The sequence below is a fragment of the Cyprinodon variegatus genome, unplaced genomic scaffold (genome assembly GCF_000732505.1).
Source record: "Cyprinodon variegatus isolate N-32 unplaced genomic scaffold, C_variegatus-1.0 Scaffold0, whole genome shotgun sequence".
NCBI lineage: Eukaryota > Metazoa > Chordata > Actinopteri > Cyprinodontiformes > Cyprinodontidae > Cyprinodon > Cyprinodon variegatus.
In genome coordinates this window covers 407,324-427,197 of record NW_015150453.1, presented here as the reverse complement: position 1 = coordinate 427,197, position 19,874 = coordinate 407,324, and the positions used below count along the sequence as shown (strand labels likewise).

At 36.0% G+C, this 19,874-nt stretch overlaps 1 protein-coding gene across 1 annotated transcript in view; it reads left to right on the top strand.

Annotated features, from left to right (window-relative positions):
* LOC107103499 (ras/Rap GTPase-activating protein SynGAP-like) overlaps positions 1-19,874 on the top strand; it is a 345,104-nt gene that overhangs the window by 301,448 nt on the left and 23,782 nt on the right. Inside the window, exons 19-21 of the mRNA XM_015403604.1 lie at positions 551-762; positions 9,525-9,597; positions 14,383-14,444. Coding sequence (XP_015259090.1) covers positions 551-762; positions 9,525-9,597; positions 14,383-14,444 — 347 coding nt within the window. The remainder of the gene's footprint in view (positions 1-550; positions 763-9,524; positions 9,598-14,382; positions 14,445-19,874) is intronic.

Genomic DNA, 19,874 nt, shown 5'->3' with positions numbered 1-19,874 from the left:
GTGCGCCCTCTGGTGGAGAAAAGTGGACAAACCTCCAGATCCCAACACATGCTCATTGACATCTTCCTGGTCACATGATGTTCTTATTGCTAATAAGAACATATGTTATATTTACTAACAATTCAAGGAAAAAAACTAAAGCTTAAAAGTCAAAAATATAAACAGAATGGAATAATTTGTCATAAAATGTCATAATCAGAATGGCATAATTTGTCATAAAAATATTGTATGTAATCAGATGGAGTTTTTGGTTTATACATTGAAATGGCAAATAACATGATTATGCAACTTTTTTAAAAGAGCTGTTATTTTCCTAAAACCAAAGACCTGATAAGTTTATTTCTAAGGCCTGAGAAAGGATAGTTTTTTCCTTAGACCAGAGGATTTCCTCAAATGTACACCTCCTGTCTGCTTTCATTTAAACATGTGTGGAAATCAGTAGAATATCTGAATTCATTGTGACCCGTTACTTTTGAACCATATCATCTGGACGTCGCCCTGTTAGCCTTCAAACGTGTTAAATGAAACTTTTTTTCTGTTCCTGACTCAGGTCAAAGAGTACGAAGAGGAGATCAACTCGCTAAAGGAGCGACTAGTGATGTCCCACAGGAAGCTGGAAGAGTACGAGAGGAGGCTCCTTTTGCAGGAACACCAGACCAATAAGATCCTTCTACAGTACCAAAACCGTCTGGAGGACAGCGAGAGGAGGCTACGACAACAGCAGGTGGAGAAAGACTCCCAAATTAAAGGAATAATTAACAGGTAATTGGAAGCTGTTTTTGGGATGAAGGGCAAGAGATGGCTCAGTTGTCTTTTCATTTGGATCATTTTATGTCGGAGAAAATTGTTTTTTCCTGGACATGTGATAAAAGTGGCATTTTTTTAAAATACCGAGCTCCTAAAATGTATTAAAATAAATCTAAGAAGTAGAGATGGATGGGTACAGAGTTGTTAAGGCAGCTAATGATTTTTTTTGACATCAGTTCAACCAGTTCCCTGATATTTGCTTTTTTGGTTTTGCTTTTTTTGGGAGGGGGGCTTTTTCTTGAAGCGGGTTTTGCTTTTATCTTTTCCTCGCGATGAAAACTAATGTTACGCAAGTCTAAATTTAAACTAAAAAGATTATTAACAAATCAAAGAAAACAACAGATAGCAAATAAGGGATTAATGCATGTGATCTCAATGCACGGCTGCTGAATGCACTAATGAATTAGTGTATGATAACGCGTATCTGGCCATGCCGATACAAGAGGAAAAAAACTGGCCCAAAATATCAGCAGGCCGATGTATCTGTCTACCTCTACTTAGAAGTTTTATTATTAAAAGCTTGAAGCAGGACTTTAAGGGAATATTTAGATTCATATCTAAGTGGAAGAACTTCTCTTTCTACCAGGTTTAGTATCTTGACAAGAATATAGCGTGAGAAGTTGTTTGTAGTTTGAATAAATCATACCAAAAAGCAACAGCAGGGAATTCAAAGACATTCCTATGAAAATGAACCATTTTATGGAGCGTATAGTTCTACGTCTTGTTAAGAGGTACACAGAGGATGTTGCCCTGATTGTTTCTGCCTTTCAAATCAGGCAAAAAAGCCTCTAAGCAGCAGCTACAGCTAACCTGTTGTCAAATTCTCACAATGTGGCTTGTTTTTTGTTAGCAAACAGCAGAGATCTGCAGATGAGGCTTCATTTATTGGCTGTTTTGGTGAAATATCAATGGGACCGCCTGCAAGAGCAGTTCTTAGCTTCTATTGATCAGCAGCAAATTAAGCGGTTCATGAGTAAGAAGCGGAGAATCGATTCTTTCGGCCTGGAAACCGAGATAGTTGCTGCGTTTTCAGATTTTATGTGAGGCCAGACATTAGCTTTGATCTCTGTTTTATTTATGGTGAGGGAAACAAAAAGTTTAGTTTAAAAGAGAAACGTTTGTTCACATCTTGTGATAGTCTGTGGTCTGCAACTGAAGGGTGGATATCTGTGACAGAGAATATTGCCACTTCTAATCCACTCCAGGAAAGAAGACTCGGAATGAAGACAGGGAGTCCTGCTCGTCTGTTAAGGGAAAAGCATCTCTAACGCTCTAACTGAGCTTGTAAAAGAACCTTAAACCATCCACCCTCCTCTCCCGTGCTGTTGCACCCACCAGCAGCCCTTTTTTTTTAAGAACATGTGCTCCTTTATTGGATTTTGGAATCATAGTTTTCCAGCAGATTTCTTTCCACTAAAGCACGAAAGGAATGACTATTTAATAACCTCAGTGGGGGGGAAAGAAACTGCACTTTTTAAATGATTGCTGTGGACTTAAATGCACAGGACTCTGGAAGACCATGGTTTGATTTTAGCTCTTCCACTTTTAACGAAACCCTGTTTCACTGAAGGACTGCTGCTGTTTCTCTGCACAGAAGAAACTTGGGGACTAATACTGCTCCACATTTTTGTACACATAGTATAAGGAGGACAGAACATCACAGAGAAAACTTGAATATCGGCATGTTAATTGCAAAGACTCGGGCTGAAAGTCCTAGAGGAACTATGGTGCATTAGCAGAGCACTCACAGCATCGCCCCGGATTATCCCCCTCTGGGGTATCAGTGATTATCGAGGCTTACACTTGGACCTTGTGTGTCATAGTTCGACCATCTAACCACACAGGGATGAATTAAGTAGCAGATCTGGAAGCTTCCGAGTCCGTTTTTTTACTCACAGATCACTGAGCCAGGCCGTGTGATAAAGTGCATTGCAGGACTTGTGCATCACCGGAGTTTAAATGCACATAAAGGCGATGCAGACAGAGTGCTTCATCTCAGGCCTTCCTGCCAGATTGAATGGACTCCAGAATTTAGGTGATTTAACAAGTGAAAGCATAGCCTTATGTTCTGTGTTACCCTCAGCTGACCTTCATGGGTCAGCTGATACCTTACAGTAGATTATTAAAGGTAAAAAATGCAAGCTCAGGTCTGATACTGCTCCTGGGTCAGCTTGCAAAAATCTTGTCTTTCCCTGCAGAAGTAAAAAAAAAAAAAAGTCTGCATGATTTTTGTTTCTTTAAAGTAAAGCCTTAATGCTCTGTGTGTGATTCTTAAAGCTCAGAGCAATGCCAGTACCTGTCAAAAGACCAGAACTGGTCTCAGCAGTCTTACTTAAACCAAAGCGACATGCTGGAGGAATCGTTTGGATTTCCTTTCTTCTCTAAGGTTCTATGCAGAGGTTATGAGTAGTTAATACCTTACTTAGAGCTGATCGCTTCTCATTTGACAGCAGCACAGATGAGAAGGAAGTTCAAACTAAAACGGGAGGCTAACGGGCCAGAATAAAGCGGATTTCTGATGTCGTTTTCAGCCTCATAAATGACAGGCGCTTAATTAACCCTGTATATTATGATTAACCCAAACTCCTTTATCTTATCTTATGGTTATGTACTAACCTCAGTTTGATGGCAAAAATAATTATGATAATACAAACTTAAATTAGGGAATATTCCTCATCAAAGCAGAAAAACGAACCACGGCCACAAAATTACTTGCCTATCTGGCATTGCTTTGGTATGGAGTGCTTTGAATAATTATGGAGTGAGTTTTGTTCCATTATTGTTGAAAGGAAAGACCTCATATTTTAAATGAAAATTTAGGGAAAAAAAGAACAAATCCCGATAGGAAACTTTGAAAAACTTCTTGATCAAATAAGGTTTTGATAGTAATTTAGCTGTTTTCTCATATTTACATTTTACAGCTTTTCTTTTTAGATATTATTTGTTGTTTTTCACATATTTTTTTGACACACACACACACACATACATACATATATATATATATTTATTTCTTTTGTCAGATTGAGTTTAACATAATGTATTCTTTTCAAAGTATATTCCACATTATCTGCGCTTCAAGATGGTGTTGCATTGGGCTTGAAGTGAAGGGAATGTGATCTAGAAAACACAATTTGACAAAAAAAGATGGAATTTGTAAAACTCAATCCATGACAGAGAATAAAAAAAAAATAAAAAATAAAATAAAAAAACATAATATCTGTCAGGTTTGGTGGTAGTTAGTTGAGGACCCAAATGCAGAGATGAGGAGGCAGAGATGATTTATTGCAGATTTAAATTAGATGTAGGTGGTAACAGAAGCATAAATCCAGAAATAATTAACAGGAAACCAAAACTAGGAGAGAAGCATGCAGGAATGAAGTAATGAAGAGAATCCAGCAATAAGGAACTGGAAAGGATATGGCAGACAGAACAAAGAATGGGCTAATCAGCTAACAGGGAGCAGGTGTGGATGGAAGCAACTAGAAGGGAGCTCGGGGAAAGGAGACTGGCACAAGGGGGCAGCAGAGAGTAACTCAAAAAATACAACACTGCATAAATATAACTAGAAAACAACTTGAATGACACAAAATGGAAAGGAAACCAATGACCAAGAAAACACAGAATTACATTAATAAAACTGAAAAATACATTTAAACATTAAAAAAAAGCCCAAAAAGATCTGAATCAATGGAAATATAAAGCTTTTAAATAAAGTCAAAGAAAGCAGCAAGTTGCTCTCATTTTTCTTATTTTCAGCTAAGGATTGCATCTTTTTAAATATGATTTTACTGAATGTGTTCTTTGCTTGACAAAAAATAATAGAACAAACTTCACTGTGAATTTTTTTAATCTACTCATTTTCTGTCTAAAGCATGAAAATCAACCATTATTTGCCTTATTGAATTTACCAGACCATCAAAACTCTTATGTGAGAAAATTACTGATTATAATAGAAATCCATGGCTATTTACAGTATAGTTTAAAAAGTGTGTAAACATTAAGACACGTTAAACAAATCCAACAAAATAAGCATCCATTCCGAAAAAAAAAGGGATAAAGGATTTCTATTGTAAGCAACATGGCTGTATGATCATTTTTTAGGTAGTATTTACGTAAACTGCACTGAACATTTTCAGGTGTGACTTATTTCTTAATAAGTTAGAACCTTCATAATCAATAAAACCCACGGTGATATAATGTATGTATGAACTACTAGTTACCTCTGTGTAGAACCCCTCATCACAAAGAAAAGAGACTGAGAATCCAAATGATTCCTTTAATTTCAAAGGACTGCTAGTTTAAATCTGCTGAACTCACTTTACTTGTAGCATATGTAATTATGAATATGTATATTTTTTGTTTTTCGGGAAAATACCTTATTAGTTGGCTACAAGGTTAGTGGCATTACAATCCTGAATATAGTTTAAATTTCTTTCTCATGCTGTTTGTTTTTAAATTAAAACAGAGGTCGAGAAAATCGTTGGAAGAGAATCATATCTATGACCTTTATTGCACCTACATAGTATAGTAATAATCTATTTTTGAGATAATCCATATCATTAATTACAGTGATGCAAGAGCCATAGTATTATCAGTATATAAATATATAGGAATATATAGTAAAAATATGAGAGTGAAATATTTTAACCTTGCAATAGCTAAGTTTTTAGCCGGAGAAGCGCAATAACAGCAACAATGTGTCTAAGAAGTGCTGTTTGTGCGAATGCACATGCAGGTTTCTGATATGTTGTTCGCATTTTCTGTACATAAAAGAAACAGTGACTACCTGCCAGACTCTTCTACCAGGTGCCATCCATGATATCTGAATAAAGACCTGGAGTACTGTAAAGTGCAAAATGCCACAGAGGCAATATTGACAACCGTGACGCAACTCTGACAAAATGCTAGTTCTGCAAAGTGTGTACTTAAGTTCCTTAAAGGTGTTTCTTTATTTGCTTTCATTGATCTGTACAGTGTTGGTGACTTATTTTTTCTTTCTGCTTTTTAAATGAAAGCCTGGAATGAATATTATTTACTGAACGCAAACCTGATTATTTATTCTTCTTTTCTGTGAATGATTTTGCTGTAAATGCTCGGTATGACCTTTTGACCTGCAGTCCGTCATTGGTGGCGTCCAGTGACTTGGTGATCAGAGTAGTGGATTGAGAAAGTTAGTCAGTAGTGTCATTTAATGTATGCAGTTATATTATAGCACTATTATTATTATCATTTAAACAGAAAAACACTCATTGACAAGAAACGTTCTGCAGCTAAAGGGAATAAGCTCATTTGGACGTCATTTCTTAGCTTTTTCAGGCATCCTATGAGTATCATCTTTAATTGGCCATGACTATGCATGTGCGCGTTGTGTGCACTGCAACCTGGAGTCAAAGTCCTTGATTGTGCTGAATAAAGATTATTCTAATTTGAAAAGGTAATTTGTTCAGTTGGTAATTAGCTGGTGTGTTTAAAAGGAAAAAAAAAAACGGAAGGCAGAAGCTAAGATCTCCTGAATGCAGTGAAAATGCTTAGCTTATTAGCATAGCATGTTGAAATTAATCCAGCACCTGTGCATGGATCAAAGTATATGTTGCAAACTTGTCAAAGGGGCTACTGTCTAACTCCAACATGCAGTGTATTCTCATTATCAGTTCGTATGAAATCGTACGAAAAGTTATGCACCGTAATTTTGTACGTTTTCGACGTTTTTTTCGTGGTATTTCGTTGTATTTTTAGGTCTTGCCTCGAGACAAGATATCCTTGTGCATGCGCATCTTACGCACCATTCAATAACATAGAATTTAGCATACAATTAACCATAACCCTAAGATACAAAACAGCAAGCAACGTAGTTAGAGACATGAAGAAGTAATTATTGCACTGTTTTTCCCAGTTTTACGTCCTTCCGCGGATCTGCTTTTTTCGTCTGTCTGGTTGCGCATGCGCACTGATCTGTTTATTCGAGGAAAAACGTCAAAAACGTACGAAATACTGTGCATAACTTTTCGTACGATTTCATACAAACTGATAATGAGAATATGCTGCAACATGTGTGTGGCTGGAAAAAAGAGGTTACAACCCAATCTATGGAGTGAACTTTGTGCCATTATTGTTGCTTGCAAAAAAAAAAACACACTTTTTAAACAGAAATTTAAAAATATATGCTTTTAGAAAATGTAATAATCCAAAAAAAAATTGAAAGTAGCTTTCCTGATTTCTAAGATTTTATTTTTTCACATTTTTTTTAAAACCTTATATTTTGAATTTTAATTTACAGGCTTTTTATGTTTAATTTTTTTTTCTAAAATCCCTTTTTCAGATTACATTTGATGCATTGCATTATTTTAAAATTTGTTTTGACAGATCACAACCTCCTCACCACAAGCACAATAAAATCGTGTAGCTAACCTTTCTCTTCGCTCTTCATTCCAGAGGAAATTGCGTTCCCAGAACTGAAGAAATCGTGATCGGGAAAATGCAATTTTAAAATAATGTTATTCCTAAAACTCAGTCTGAAAAAGAGATATTTGAAAAATAAAATTAGAAAATATTAAATCATTATATATACTAAAAAAGTCAAATAAAATCTGAGAAAAACGTAAAAGTAAAGTTACTTTTAAAACATTTTTTTGAGTATGTAAGCTGTTAATGTTTTCTTTATGTACTGCTTTATTTTTCAAAATTTCCATTTAAAAAACTTTTCTCTGTTTAAATTCGCAAAACATGTTCTTTGCTTGCAACAATAAAGGAACAAAATTCGCCCATATCACGCCAACATATGCCAGCTCCTTGTAAACTGAATTATTCACATAACCGTAGCTGGTTGTGCTCCATATTCCAAGGTCCAAATGAAAGCATTCCTTTTAGGTGCAAATGCCAGTGAGTGTATTTCCTTTCTTTTTTATGAGATTTGTTTTTTTTGGTTTTTTTTGGGGGGGGGGGTCCATATATCTGCCTCTATTTTGTAGCAAGAATATATATTGATAGGCTGTATAGATTGTACTGCAGCATATCTGATGTTTTAATCTTGCAAATTCCTAATGGTGGTGAGTTTTGGCTTGATGTGTGTGTGTGAGAGTGAATAATGGCTAATAGCAAGAGCCACAATTTTATTTATTAGTTGTTTTTTTATATAATTAAAATTTGTAACAGATCTGTGTCAAATAGCTGCAAACATTTCTTGTTTTGACCAGATTTTATGATGTTTGCACACTGGCTTGTTAACGGGAGGCGGGGTTTTCAATCAAAGAGTTGACGCTTTCATTGCACATCTTTGCAGAGGTCATTAAGAACCCATGTATCTGCAGCTGCTTTTTGAACCAGGTCTGTCTTTTCATTGACGCTACATCTTCAACTTTGTCTCCTGCCTTTTTTTTTTTTTTTTTTTATCCTCTGTAGCACAATATTCAAACATAATAATCTCATGTTTGGTACATGCATTGTTTTATTTTTGGTTAAATGTACGACTTGACCTCAAAAGCACACTACTTGAAGTGGATTATCTTTTGTGACATACCACCCACGCAAACCATTGTCTGCCTTTTGAAGTCATGTCGAATCTTAACGCTGTACAACCATGGTCCATTCCATTGTTTTCTGGGACGGTGCAAAATATTTCTGTCTGTGCTGATGGTTTATCTATTCTCTTCTTTTTGTAAAATAAATCTCAACTCTGTACATTATTCATGGAATAAAACATCCAAACACTTCTGTTTGAAACTTTCCCTGTGGATCTTCATTCTTTATTGTCAAACCTGTCCTCTGTGTTCTCAATTAAATATGAATGTGATTAAATGCTACCATAAGTGACTCAATAAGGCTTGATTGTGGTGTTCAAACCCTGATTTAATTCATTAGAAACTAATTAGTCTCATTTTTCAGAGCTGACCTTGTTATTCATTATTATAAAGACGTAACATTCCCATCTCAGTATTCAGCTAAATTGAAGACGGTTGCTGCTTTAAGACTAAAATGAATCCCTGAGAACGATAAAGCCATGAAATCTGTCTTTATTTATTAGTTTTCTGGGCGCTCATCACCAAGCAGCAGCCGTTCAGCCAGTTAGTTATGAGATAAGATATGTGTGAGAAATATCATTGGACGGAGTAAATCCCTGGCTCACGGATAATCACAGGGGCTGGGAAACATTCACGGCCCGCTGGCTCATGCAAACTGCAGCAACGCTTTTTGCCCATATCAGTAAAACGAGGCTTTGAAAATGATTAGTCAAAGGATTTTTCAAACCCGTGACTTGGTCAGTTTTTGTTGCATAAAATGAGACAATTCCCTAGGGATAATTTGGGATCTGGGACTGAACCAATCACCTCGCCGGAAGCCAGGCACTAATTTTCCACAGTTGGCCTGAGATTGCTCTTTGTAAACACCTTAAATTGGACACAAACGCTTTGATAAATCCCATGGGGGCGAGAAGAAAAGGCTGGATGAGTGGAAACTGGCAGGGCCTCATTGGGTCGCTGCTGCTCTGCTCTTATTGGCAGATTCAAAGCTTATCAGGTGTTGGGAATCCGATCTAAGACGCAGGTAACCAGGAACTTTCTCAGAAGGGTTGTGTTGAGTCGGATGATGGAGATGCACCTGCTCAACATCTTGTTAAGCTTAAACTCATGATACTCCGTCTCTTTCTGTCCCCCACCCCTACCCTCCTTCTCCTCCACCCCAATCCCATCTCTCTCTCTCTCTCTCTCTCTGCTTCCAAGACTCATGGCTGTGGAGGATGAAATAAGGGGAGGAGCCATTTATGAGCCAAAAACCAGGATTTTCGCTGATCAGGTCTGTGAGATTGCTTCTTCTCCCGTCGAGTCCGTATGTCAGCCCTTGTTTTTTTCCCCCTTTCTGCTTTCTTGTTCTCTTCCTTCCAACCCTTCTTTGCTGTTGTTATGATCCTGTCTGCTGCGTGTTTGCGCTCCCTCTCCTGACCGGCTTGCCCTGTCCCTGACCCGTCCTTTAATGTTTTTGGGTTTGAGTGTCATCCGTCTGCAAGCAAATCGGGGAGCTTTGGACGATGAAAGACTGTTTCTGTTTACATTCCTCAGCTCCAGCTGTTGAAAGTCAGCCTCAGTCTGTGAGCACGAGTATATCTGAGGTTTTGATCTGCAGCTTTGTCTGTCTGACGGGTTTGGGGTCAGAACCTCTCAGATGAAATGATGCAGCTATGTGCTAACGGTCCTGAGGTGGCGGCGTCTTCAGGAGCTTCGCCACAGCAGGGATTTTAATCTCATGGTCTCAGCCCTCCCCTCCTCTTACTCTGTCAAACTGCAGGCTCCTTTAAAGCATGAGTCATTCTGTAAATATAGCAAGTCCATCAAGACTCATGCAATTCCAGCAGTAATGTGGCTGAGAAAAATAGGAATAATCACTAATTCTTGTTAAAATCTGTGTCATTTAATTAAATCAAACTAATTTTGGATAGAAAAAGGAATCAGTTCCAGGATTAAAAAAATATACAACATTAATGTCCAGGTGTCTGAAATATTAATTATATTATTGCTTTTTGAGGTGTGCATTAAGTTTAATAAATCATATAATTATCCATAACTATTACATTCACAGAACTGCTACAGGATGCAGAAAAAAAAAATATGTCACTTATAAAAATGGTATATAAATAAGTGTTTCAATTATTTCTGATGGGTCCAGAAAATATAAATATTTAATTCTGGTTAAGATGCCAATGTTCACTTTAGAGGATCTGCACCAATAGGAACAGAAGGTTTAAATCACATGAGCATAAAGGGGGCGTGTCAAAACCCGATCCGTACAATTGGCTTATTTGTGCAACCAGATAAACACCCGGGGCGCCCTCAAATTTATTTCATAAAGAAGACAGTACGCTCTCCAATATTTGGTGAGCGTACTGTAAGTTAGGATGTGTTAAATGTTAATAATTCATTTCCTGAGAAAGTTTTCTCACTTGTCTGCGCCGGAAATGCGTTCCTACGCTACTTCCAGGAGATAACTTTTCTGCTTTGGATTGAAACATAAAATTTTGTCTTTTTGAGTTTTAATTAAAATAACTCTCCTCAAAATGTGAATAGTCCCACACATTCTTATCTTCATACTTTCGACCTTGTGCTGACATATAATTGAATTAAAAGTCCTATGTACAGTACCGTTAAACATTTCATAGCATTTGCCAGCCCTGATCTCAGATCTGCCAATGCTAATGGTAATGCTAACACTAACCTTTGGTAATTTCTCGGCTCTATTAATTCATTTCAATTCAGTTTATTTATACAGCACCAATTCACAACACATGTCATCCCAAGGCACTTTAGAGTTCACCAGATCATACTGTCAAATCGATTCAAAGTTTCTGTCTAAGGAAAACCAGTTGATTGCATCGACTCATTGACTCAAATGCAATCCCTCACACTAAGCATGCTTGTAGCGACAGTGGAGAGGAAAAACTCCCTTTAAACAAGAAGAAACCTCCATTAGAACCAGGCTTAGTGTGAGCGGCCATCTGCTGAGGCCGACTGGGGTTAAAGGAGACAGAAGCAGAGATACAAAAGGCAGCTGTAAAAGGCGGCCCCGTCCAGGAAACACACAGCCAGGCAGACGAGCCTCGAGCCAGCTCCCATGTCAGAGGATGAAGAGAGCACATCCAGCCAGTCACTAAAAAGTTAAGGAGCTATTAGGATGTTGCAACGGCTGATCTCTGTCTGAGCATTACTATTGTAAATAATACGAAACAAAATATAAATAAAATCATATAATGTACTAATCCTATTAGTGTTAACCATTTCCCGTCAATGTTAGCATTCAAACAAAGGTATTTATTCATTTTGGACCCGTCAAAATTCATAAAATTCATAAAGAAATAACTATTTTCTTTTGAGTAAAATTAATACTTTTATCTGCTCCAATCTAGACATTATCTGGATGTATTATTTTTATAAAATTGTTTGGATGAAAGATATATTTCTATTACCTTTAACTGAGATGCTAAATATATTTATTAAGAGGCCCCAGAAAATTAGCAATACTGTTAACAAGAATCATTGTTTCCATTCGTGCAAAGACACATATTCATATCGAAGAGGAGCTTTTGAACATTTCAGTGCTAATTAGGGCTAAAACTAAAAAATACTACTTATCAGATATCAGGAATATTTCTGCTGAGGTAGAACTTCAGTTCTGATTAATAAATGCAAATAAATAAAGAAAGAATGTTACCATTAAATCAGAATGGACATCAGCTTCTTTTTTTTCAATTGGTGCAGATACATAAAATGTGGAAACGGTTCACGTCCAAACAGATTTTGAATATTAACGCATTCAGAGACCGTCTCTAATATCTCTCATGCTCCACCCTCGCTTTTTATTCACAGATTTTTTGTGTTGTCTTTATTTCTCAACCTATTTTTCATCAGGTCATATTTTCAAAGATTGCTAAATTAAAGACTATAAAAAAAAATCAAAGAAAATACTCATCAGAGATCCCCCCTCCCCCCCCCCAGCTTTTCTTCAAAGCAGCAGAATTTAAAAAAAGCTAATTAAACATGCAAGTAGGAAGAGCTAACAGAAGCTTAATTTGTTTTAATCACATTTAAAGATACAGCTTTAGAGCATTTCAGCTGAATTTCTCTGAACCGCTTGATGAACAGTTTCTGCAGTGGTTCTCTGCAAACTATGAACTTTTATTTTTACTATAGATCGTATTTTTAACTTGGTATCACTGAATTCTTGATTATAAAGAATTACTGAAGACTATTATTAGGGGTATAGGGCATCTCTCTGTCTACTGCAAAAATACAATGACTTAAAATGTGTGTATTTTTATTAGTGTTAATTGTTTAAATCAGAAGGAACCAAAGCACTGAGAATCTATTTAATTTTTAAAATGTTTTTCCTTCTTTATGATAAGTTAAAACTAATTTTATGAAGTATAGTTATTGACCTGGATAAAGAACTTCAGGTATTGTCAGGAATTTCTTCAACCGTTTCTTAAAATCCAGTATAACCTTCGGTATAAGTTCAAATTTTCACAGTTAAATACTTTCTAAGGTATTTTTCACTTGATTAAATAATGTATGATAATAAGATAAATATAAGTATTCTTGAAGTCACAATATTTATAAAACAAGATTACTTAAACTATCTGTTTGTGATGGCCTCTAGTGGCCTCTAGTGGCAAAAACAGAAAGTTGCATCCAAATCAATATTTTGAATTCAATTAATAATTTTTCTTTGTTCTGTTTGGCTTTTTTTTAAGCAACGTTGTGAAAGTTATCCACCAGGGGGCGCTTGATCTGGAACTTCCAGGTTTAACAACGTTGCACTGTGGCTTAATGAACTGGTTTCCCTCTGCGTTTTGGAATCTCCTAGCAGACAAATTTAGAAAACATGGAGTTCCTAGTTAATTCAAAGCTAAATCCTACATCTGAGAACTAAAAATGTGTCTAATCTGGTAAGGTTCTGGTCTGTTTTATTAGCTTAGCTTGCTCTAATGTTTAAGGGGAGAACAGCATCCTGCACAGAGAATCAATATGCACCAAGTGCTGTGTACTGACCTAAAATAAATCATTTAATGTATCTCAAGCTAAGCTAATTCTGGTTTCATAGTGTTGCTTTAACAGCGTGTTTTTCTGACAATATAAATGGTTTTGCTATGCTACTAAAACCATTAAATTATCCCAATAATGCCCTATTTCCCAGTAGTAAAACAATAAAGAACTGTCTCATTTTTATTTTAAATCTTATATTTACTTTAATAAACGGAAATTTAATTCTTGAAATTAGAGCAAAACCAATTGTTACCTTCTAGAAAAGAAAAATAAAGTATTTCATTATAATTATATTATATTATTAATTAATTAAAGCTAACTGACATTGTATATATATATATTTTTTTTTCTTTCTTTTTTAACAAAGGTTTATTTCCTTAAGTCAAGATTATATTTTTTTCAGCTCTCTCTGACGACTTCATAAAAATCCTGATGTGTTTTTCTGTTTGTGGTTTTAAAGATAAAGTGAAATATTTTCTGAGATGTTTTACCTGTAATTTTCTCTGTCTAGAGTTGGTGCATGTTTAAAATAAGCATGTTCTTTCTTCAAGCTGTATTTTTTTCCTTTCTGAACCAGGGAATGTTCCAGATTCAGCTGTGAAGCCAGTTAATCAGCCGTTATCACATCCAGATGTGGTTTTGGAGTTGCACGATAATTTAACACCTTTTTTGTTTTTCTTATTGCATGACTCCTGCTAATGTTGAACTGCATGGCATGCTGTTGTGATGCCTTCCGGCTATTAAGTATCTAAAACCGTTTTGTGTTTTTGCTGTCTTGTTCCGTTTCTGTATGTAAATGTGCTTCAGGAAGGATTTTCTGTCTTTATTGATGTTCTTGTTTTCTCTTCACTTTGTGTTGTGCATTGTGTTTGTTATGTTTTGGTGGCTGTTGTATTTGTTTTTCCTTCGACCCTAAACGCCACTCTGAATCCTTTCGTGTTGCACACAAGCTTTCCCTCCTGATTTTGGCTCCCTCCTACTTTTAGCCTTCCTTTCCTCTCCTTTCCTCTCCTCTCCTATGTTGATGAGATACGGTGATTTCTCTTAGGGGAGGCGTCAGTCCATCCTAGTGCAGCCCCGACTTGCGCCTGTCCCACCCCGAGTAGCCAGGTAATAACCCAAACCGCCAATCTCTCTCTCTCCATCCATCATTGCTGCTTCTTCTCCACCTCCACTGTTCTCTGTGTGCATCCCTGTCCATAAGCAGCCCCCTGTAAAACCCGCAGCAGGCCGACACACTGACAGCCCCACTTTCTTTTCCCATTCATCTTCACTGGAAAATACAAAGAGGTCTGTCACAGAATATTTGCACAGCGTTTACGGAAGGACCTGAGGGGAAAAATGTCAACAAATCATTTCAGATATGAAAATTTGTGCACGACTCAGGAGGCGGTGTCCATCTGAAACCAAGAATCCTGTGGTGTGGAGGTCCTTCAGAGGCTGCTACATAAATCAAGCTTTGCAGCTTAAATACTCCAAACAGCCGACATTCAAAAACGCATAAAGATTATTTTATATAACAATTATATAACAATCGAAAAACTAAATTACACAAGCAGTTGTTGTCATTATCTTAAAGGAATAGTACACTCAAAACATGATTAGCCTTCATTTTCTACTAACCCCCATGCTGAACAACACTCTGGAGTACTTTTTTGATATCTCAAATGCATCTGGAGATCTGGGAGGCTTCTTGCTGTCTGCTGACATTCAAATAATGGAGGTCTATGGCGCCCGAGACAGAAAGGTCCATAAAAGTCCACAAAAAACGTGTCAATATTCCCCCATACTGCTCGTCCAATGTATTCCAAGTGTCCTGAGTGGGTAGCATCCAGAATTTACTCGAAACGAAGTCATTTAGAATGTTTTTAGAGCATAAACAGTAGTGTATAGGATTTCCTGAAAGCGCGCGCCTGCGCGCTCACGACGCTACGGAAGCCGGCAGACCAAACCAGATGAAAGTGCGCATTCAGCGTCTGCTCTGCCGATAATGCAAGCGTAGAAGAAGAAATGTGCTGTTTACCTGTGCAAAGAAAGAAACAACGAAAGAAAAATGTCTGAGGACTTCAGTGTTGAGGAAGAGCATGAGTTCTTTGCCGAGCTGAATGCGCTGGTTTGGTCTGCCGGCTTCCGTAGCGTCGTGAACGCGCATGTGCGCGCTTTCAGGAAATCCTATACACTACTGTTTATGCTCTAAAAATATTCTAAATGACTTCGTTTCGAGTAAATTCTGGATGCTACCCACTCAGGACACTTGGAATACATTGGACGAGCAGTATGGAGGAATATTGACACGTTTTTTGTGGACTTTTATGGACCTTTCTGCCTCGGGCGCCATAGACCTCCATTATTTGAATGTCAGCAGACAGCAAGAAGCCTCCCAGATCTCCAGATGCATTTGAGATATCAAAAAAGTACTCCAGAGTGTTGTTCAGCATGGGGGTGAGTAGAAAATGAAGGCTAATCATGTTTTGGGTGTACTATTCCTTTAAAGGTTATTTTGTTGGAAAACATCAATTACATTCATGTAATTCAGTATTACTTTCTGGAACTCAGATTACTTATATAGGTTACTTGGACTTTATGCAAGTTATCACTTAGGTCAGAGGTTCGCAACCTGCGACTCCAGAGCCACATGTGGCTCTTTGGACCCTCTACAGCAGCTCTCAATAGTGGCTAAAATTTATATAAAGAGCTAAATAATGTACTATATGTCAGAATGCGGTGTTGGTTTGAGGACCCAAATGCAGAGACAAGTAGGTTGAGATGAATAAAGTGGTTTAATTAGGATCTCAGGTACTGAGGCAGGAGTCAAAAATCCAACAAAAAGCTCAAGAACCAGAATCCTGGAGACATCAGGGAAAAACCAAAAATCTAATAACTAGGAAGAGATGAGGAAGGCAGACAGAAGATGATCAGAGGTTGACGAGTAGTAAGACGAGGATCCAGCAAACAAGAACTGAAGAGGGAGGGCTTTTAAAGGGGACAGAGACAGGGAGAGGCTAATGAGGGAATTGAAAACAGGTGAGAGCAAAACAGAAAACAGAGCAAGAGAAAGAGGACACAAGAGGGCAGCAGAGGATAACAAATGAAAAGCTGGAAGACAGGAACTAATAAGAAAACAACAACAAAATAATAATCAAATAACTAGGATAAAGAAACATGGTGAAAAGAAAACTAAACACTAGCAATCAAGGAGCAAAAGAAAAACATAACAGAAACAGAAACCTAACACTATAAGATAAATACCGGTCTTAAAAGCTTTAGTGGGATTTATAAGATGGATAAGAAGAACTTTTAAAAGAACCAGAAATATGTTTTTAGAGCCCATTTTTCTTTTAATTAGCTTGGAATTTCTGTGTTTTTATACTATTTTAAAAGCTAAAAATACATACTCTGCAAAAAATGAAATCTCAATAAGTAATTTTTTCTTAAAATAAGTGCATTTTTCTTGAATTGAGGAGGTAAGTGAGACACTTTTCCGATGGAACAAGACAATTTACGTCTAAAATAAGAAAAAGTAATTGCATTATTATTATTTCAAGTGAATAATATCTAATTTTCTTATTTGAAGAGTAAAAATACCGATTCCATTGGCAAATCATCTGATTTACCTACTAAAATGAAGGCTTAATACACTTATTTTAAGCATTTCTCACTTCTTTCTAGATCGTTTTTGCAGTGTAAATTGTTGTTTGTTTAAGATGGCAACTAATTTCTTAAACGAGATAATGAAAAAAATAATAAAACAGGTTGTTTTCTGAAGAAGTCATTCTTTGCGGCATCAAACAACTTTTACCTGTTTGACCCGTGGGTCAAAATGACTCTTGGATATGAACGGTTGCAGACCCATGACTTATGTTTATCACTTAAAAAAATAAAATAAAAAATTGTCACAGGAGAGAAATGACCAGAGCACAGACCTGGAGACTGAGGGAAATAACTCCAGGAGTCATTCATGCAGCACCTCTATTTTGTGCTGGCATTACAGCGGCCCAATCAGTATCAAGAGCGACTCATGCAGTATAAATTCTCATTTTATTTCTAATTTTGGAACGGTATCAGAGAATGCGTCACGCAGGCTGAAGGAGATCTGGAGGAGTTTAAAAGAGAAATTAAAAAGAAAAAAGAACATTTAGAGAACAGAGATTTATGCAGCAACATGAATGTATCCCACTGAATCCATCGGTGTCTTTGGATGACAGATTTCTGTGGATTTTTGGTTTGCAGGATAGAGGGTGTTACCTATGCACTGAAAAAAATCAAAATCTAGATAAGTAATTTTTCCTCAAAATAAGTGCATTTGTTATTGCATTTTTTTTTCTAATTTTGGAACGGTGTCAGAGAATGCGTCACGCAGGCTGAAGGAGATCCGCAGCGTGTTGCATCACTGATGCTAAGCAACAGAAAGCGGATCAGGGTGGATTTCAGTGCTGCGTTCACTAAAGAGCGGAGGAAATTGTTTGGAAACAGGCTGGAGCGTCTAAAGAAGTGGGTTTTGGTCTTGTTCTTTGGTCTGGACCAGGATCAGTGGGAGTCTTTTACATCGAAGATTTGATTACTCATGTTCTGAGACCTGAGATGTAAAGTAACAAAGTACAAATACTTTGTAGAAATTTTGTAGAAATATTTCTATCTATACTTTACTGGAGTAATTATTTTTTTAGGTAGCTTTTGACTTCTACTCCTTACATTTAAGAAAATAGACCAATTAGTTTTATTTCATTTATGTTCAATTTCATTATGGCTTGTTAGTATAAAAAAAAAATAAAATCCATCAAACTAATTCGTTTCATCCAGACAATTAATTTCTTTGTGGTTAGACTCGGTGCTGCCCCAACCTGTTGTTCACCATATACAAAAAAAAAAGCTTTTCAAGATGATACGACGTTACATTTCACACAGCTAACAGTTTTAGTTATAAAACTAAAAAAATTCCGTATAATGTTTATTTTTATTATTTTGATTATATAATAATCCAAATAGCTGCCCTTATTTTTTTTTTTTTTTTTGAGATTTAGACTTTTTTCATTACATTCTACAAATATGAGAAACTCAAGGTAGATAATATTTGTAGTTTATAATTTTATGAAGGCATTAGTTGTTGCCATGTGGCCAAGTTATTCAGTAGAATGAGTCTCTAATTAGAGTTTTAGTTTCTTTGTGGTAAAAGATTAGATTAGATTAAATTAACCTTAAACCTCTATTCCATAGTGAAAATGTGAGGCGAATCAAGACATTCCTGTTTTCTTTTTGGACTGTTTTTAAACATAATCAAAATAGCTGCCATTACACATTACTGTGGCATTTTTATGCTGAAGTTCTTTCCAGCTGAAGTTCTCAGGTGGTTTCTGAAAGTTACAAGGTTCTTTAAAATCACTTTGAAAGTTAGACAGAAATGCAATTAAATTAGAACATTTATATGCATTTTTTAAAACGTATGTACCTTTAAATGCATGAACTTTATAATACGCAAGTATTTTCAAAAGTGAGTACTCTAATACTTTAACTTGAGTAGATGTTTTATTGAGTAACGTTTACTTGTAGTTGAGTAAGATTTGATTACGAGTATCAATACTTTCACTCAAATACTACTGTTGAATACTTCATTCACCATTTTTCCTTAGAATCTCGCTCCATTAATAATCTGTTAGTTACTAAGCTAACTAACTACCTCTACTTCTAGTTTATTAAAACAAAGCGTGACCTAAATTTATGACAATACTTTTTGTATTACGGATGGAAACGTGGCCATTTCCCATTTTCTATTTGTTTCTTTGACATGTTTTAAATTTTGCTCAAACTTTGCTTGACATTTAATAATAATAATAATAATGAATTTTATTTATACATTTACTTTACATTTGACTTCAAATCTCAAAGTGCTAAATTGACGTTACCCTCTAGAATGGACGTTTTCTTTTTGGAAAGAAAACTGTCAGATCTGGAGACAAATATGTATTATTTTACAGATATTTTACAGAATAAAGATATGTAAGGTATTCCCACAGACTTCAGTATATATTTTATAGCATAATATTATGCAGTATTGGTCAAATAAATTATAATAATTGAATTCTGTATTTGTTTAATTTAGTTTTATGTCATCCCAGATTTCTTAGATTTTTTCTCTCAAAACAAATATTTTTTTTCATCTGTTTTTCAAGGCTTTTTGTTAGATCTTGTTTCCCATCCTGCTTCTTTTTCAGAACTGTAACATCAGTTCTGAATTGACATTTTAAAAACCAGAAATATTTGTTTCAGGTTAAACTCTTTTCTCTGTCCCTCCAAATGTGGTTAACTTCAGTATCTTTCTTATTGATTTAACGACACAAAATAAGTTGAATATTTTTTCTGGGTTACAGGCTGATTGAAACAGAGAAGCTTTGAAAGAAAAAGAACAAAAGACAGATAATAAAAAAAATGGAGATCCATTAATTTTAAGCTTTTAATTTTAGTAGAGGAAAAAAATACAAAGCAAGAAATAGAATAATATTATAATCTTTAATAAAAACCAAGAAAAAAAAAAGAAAATACATA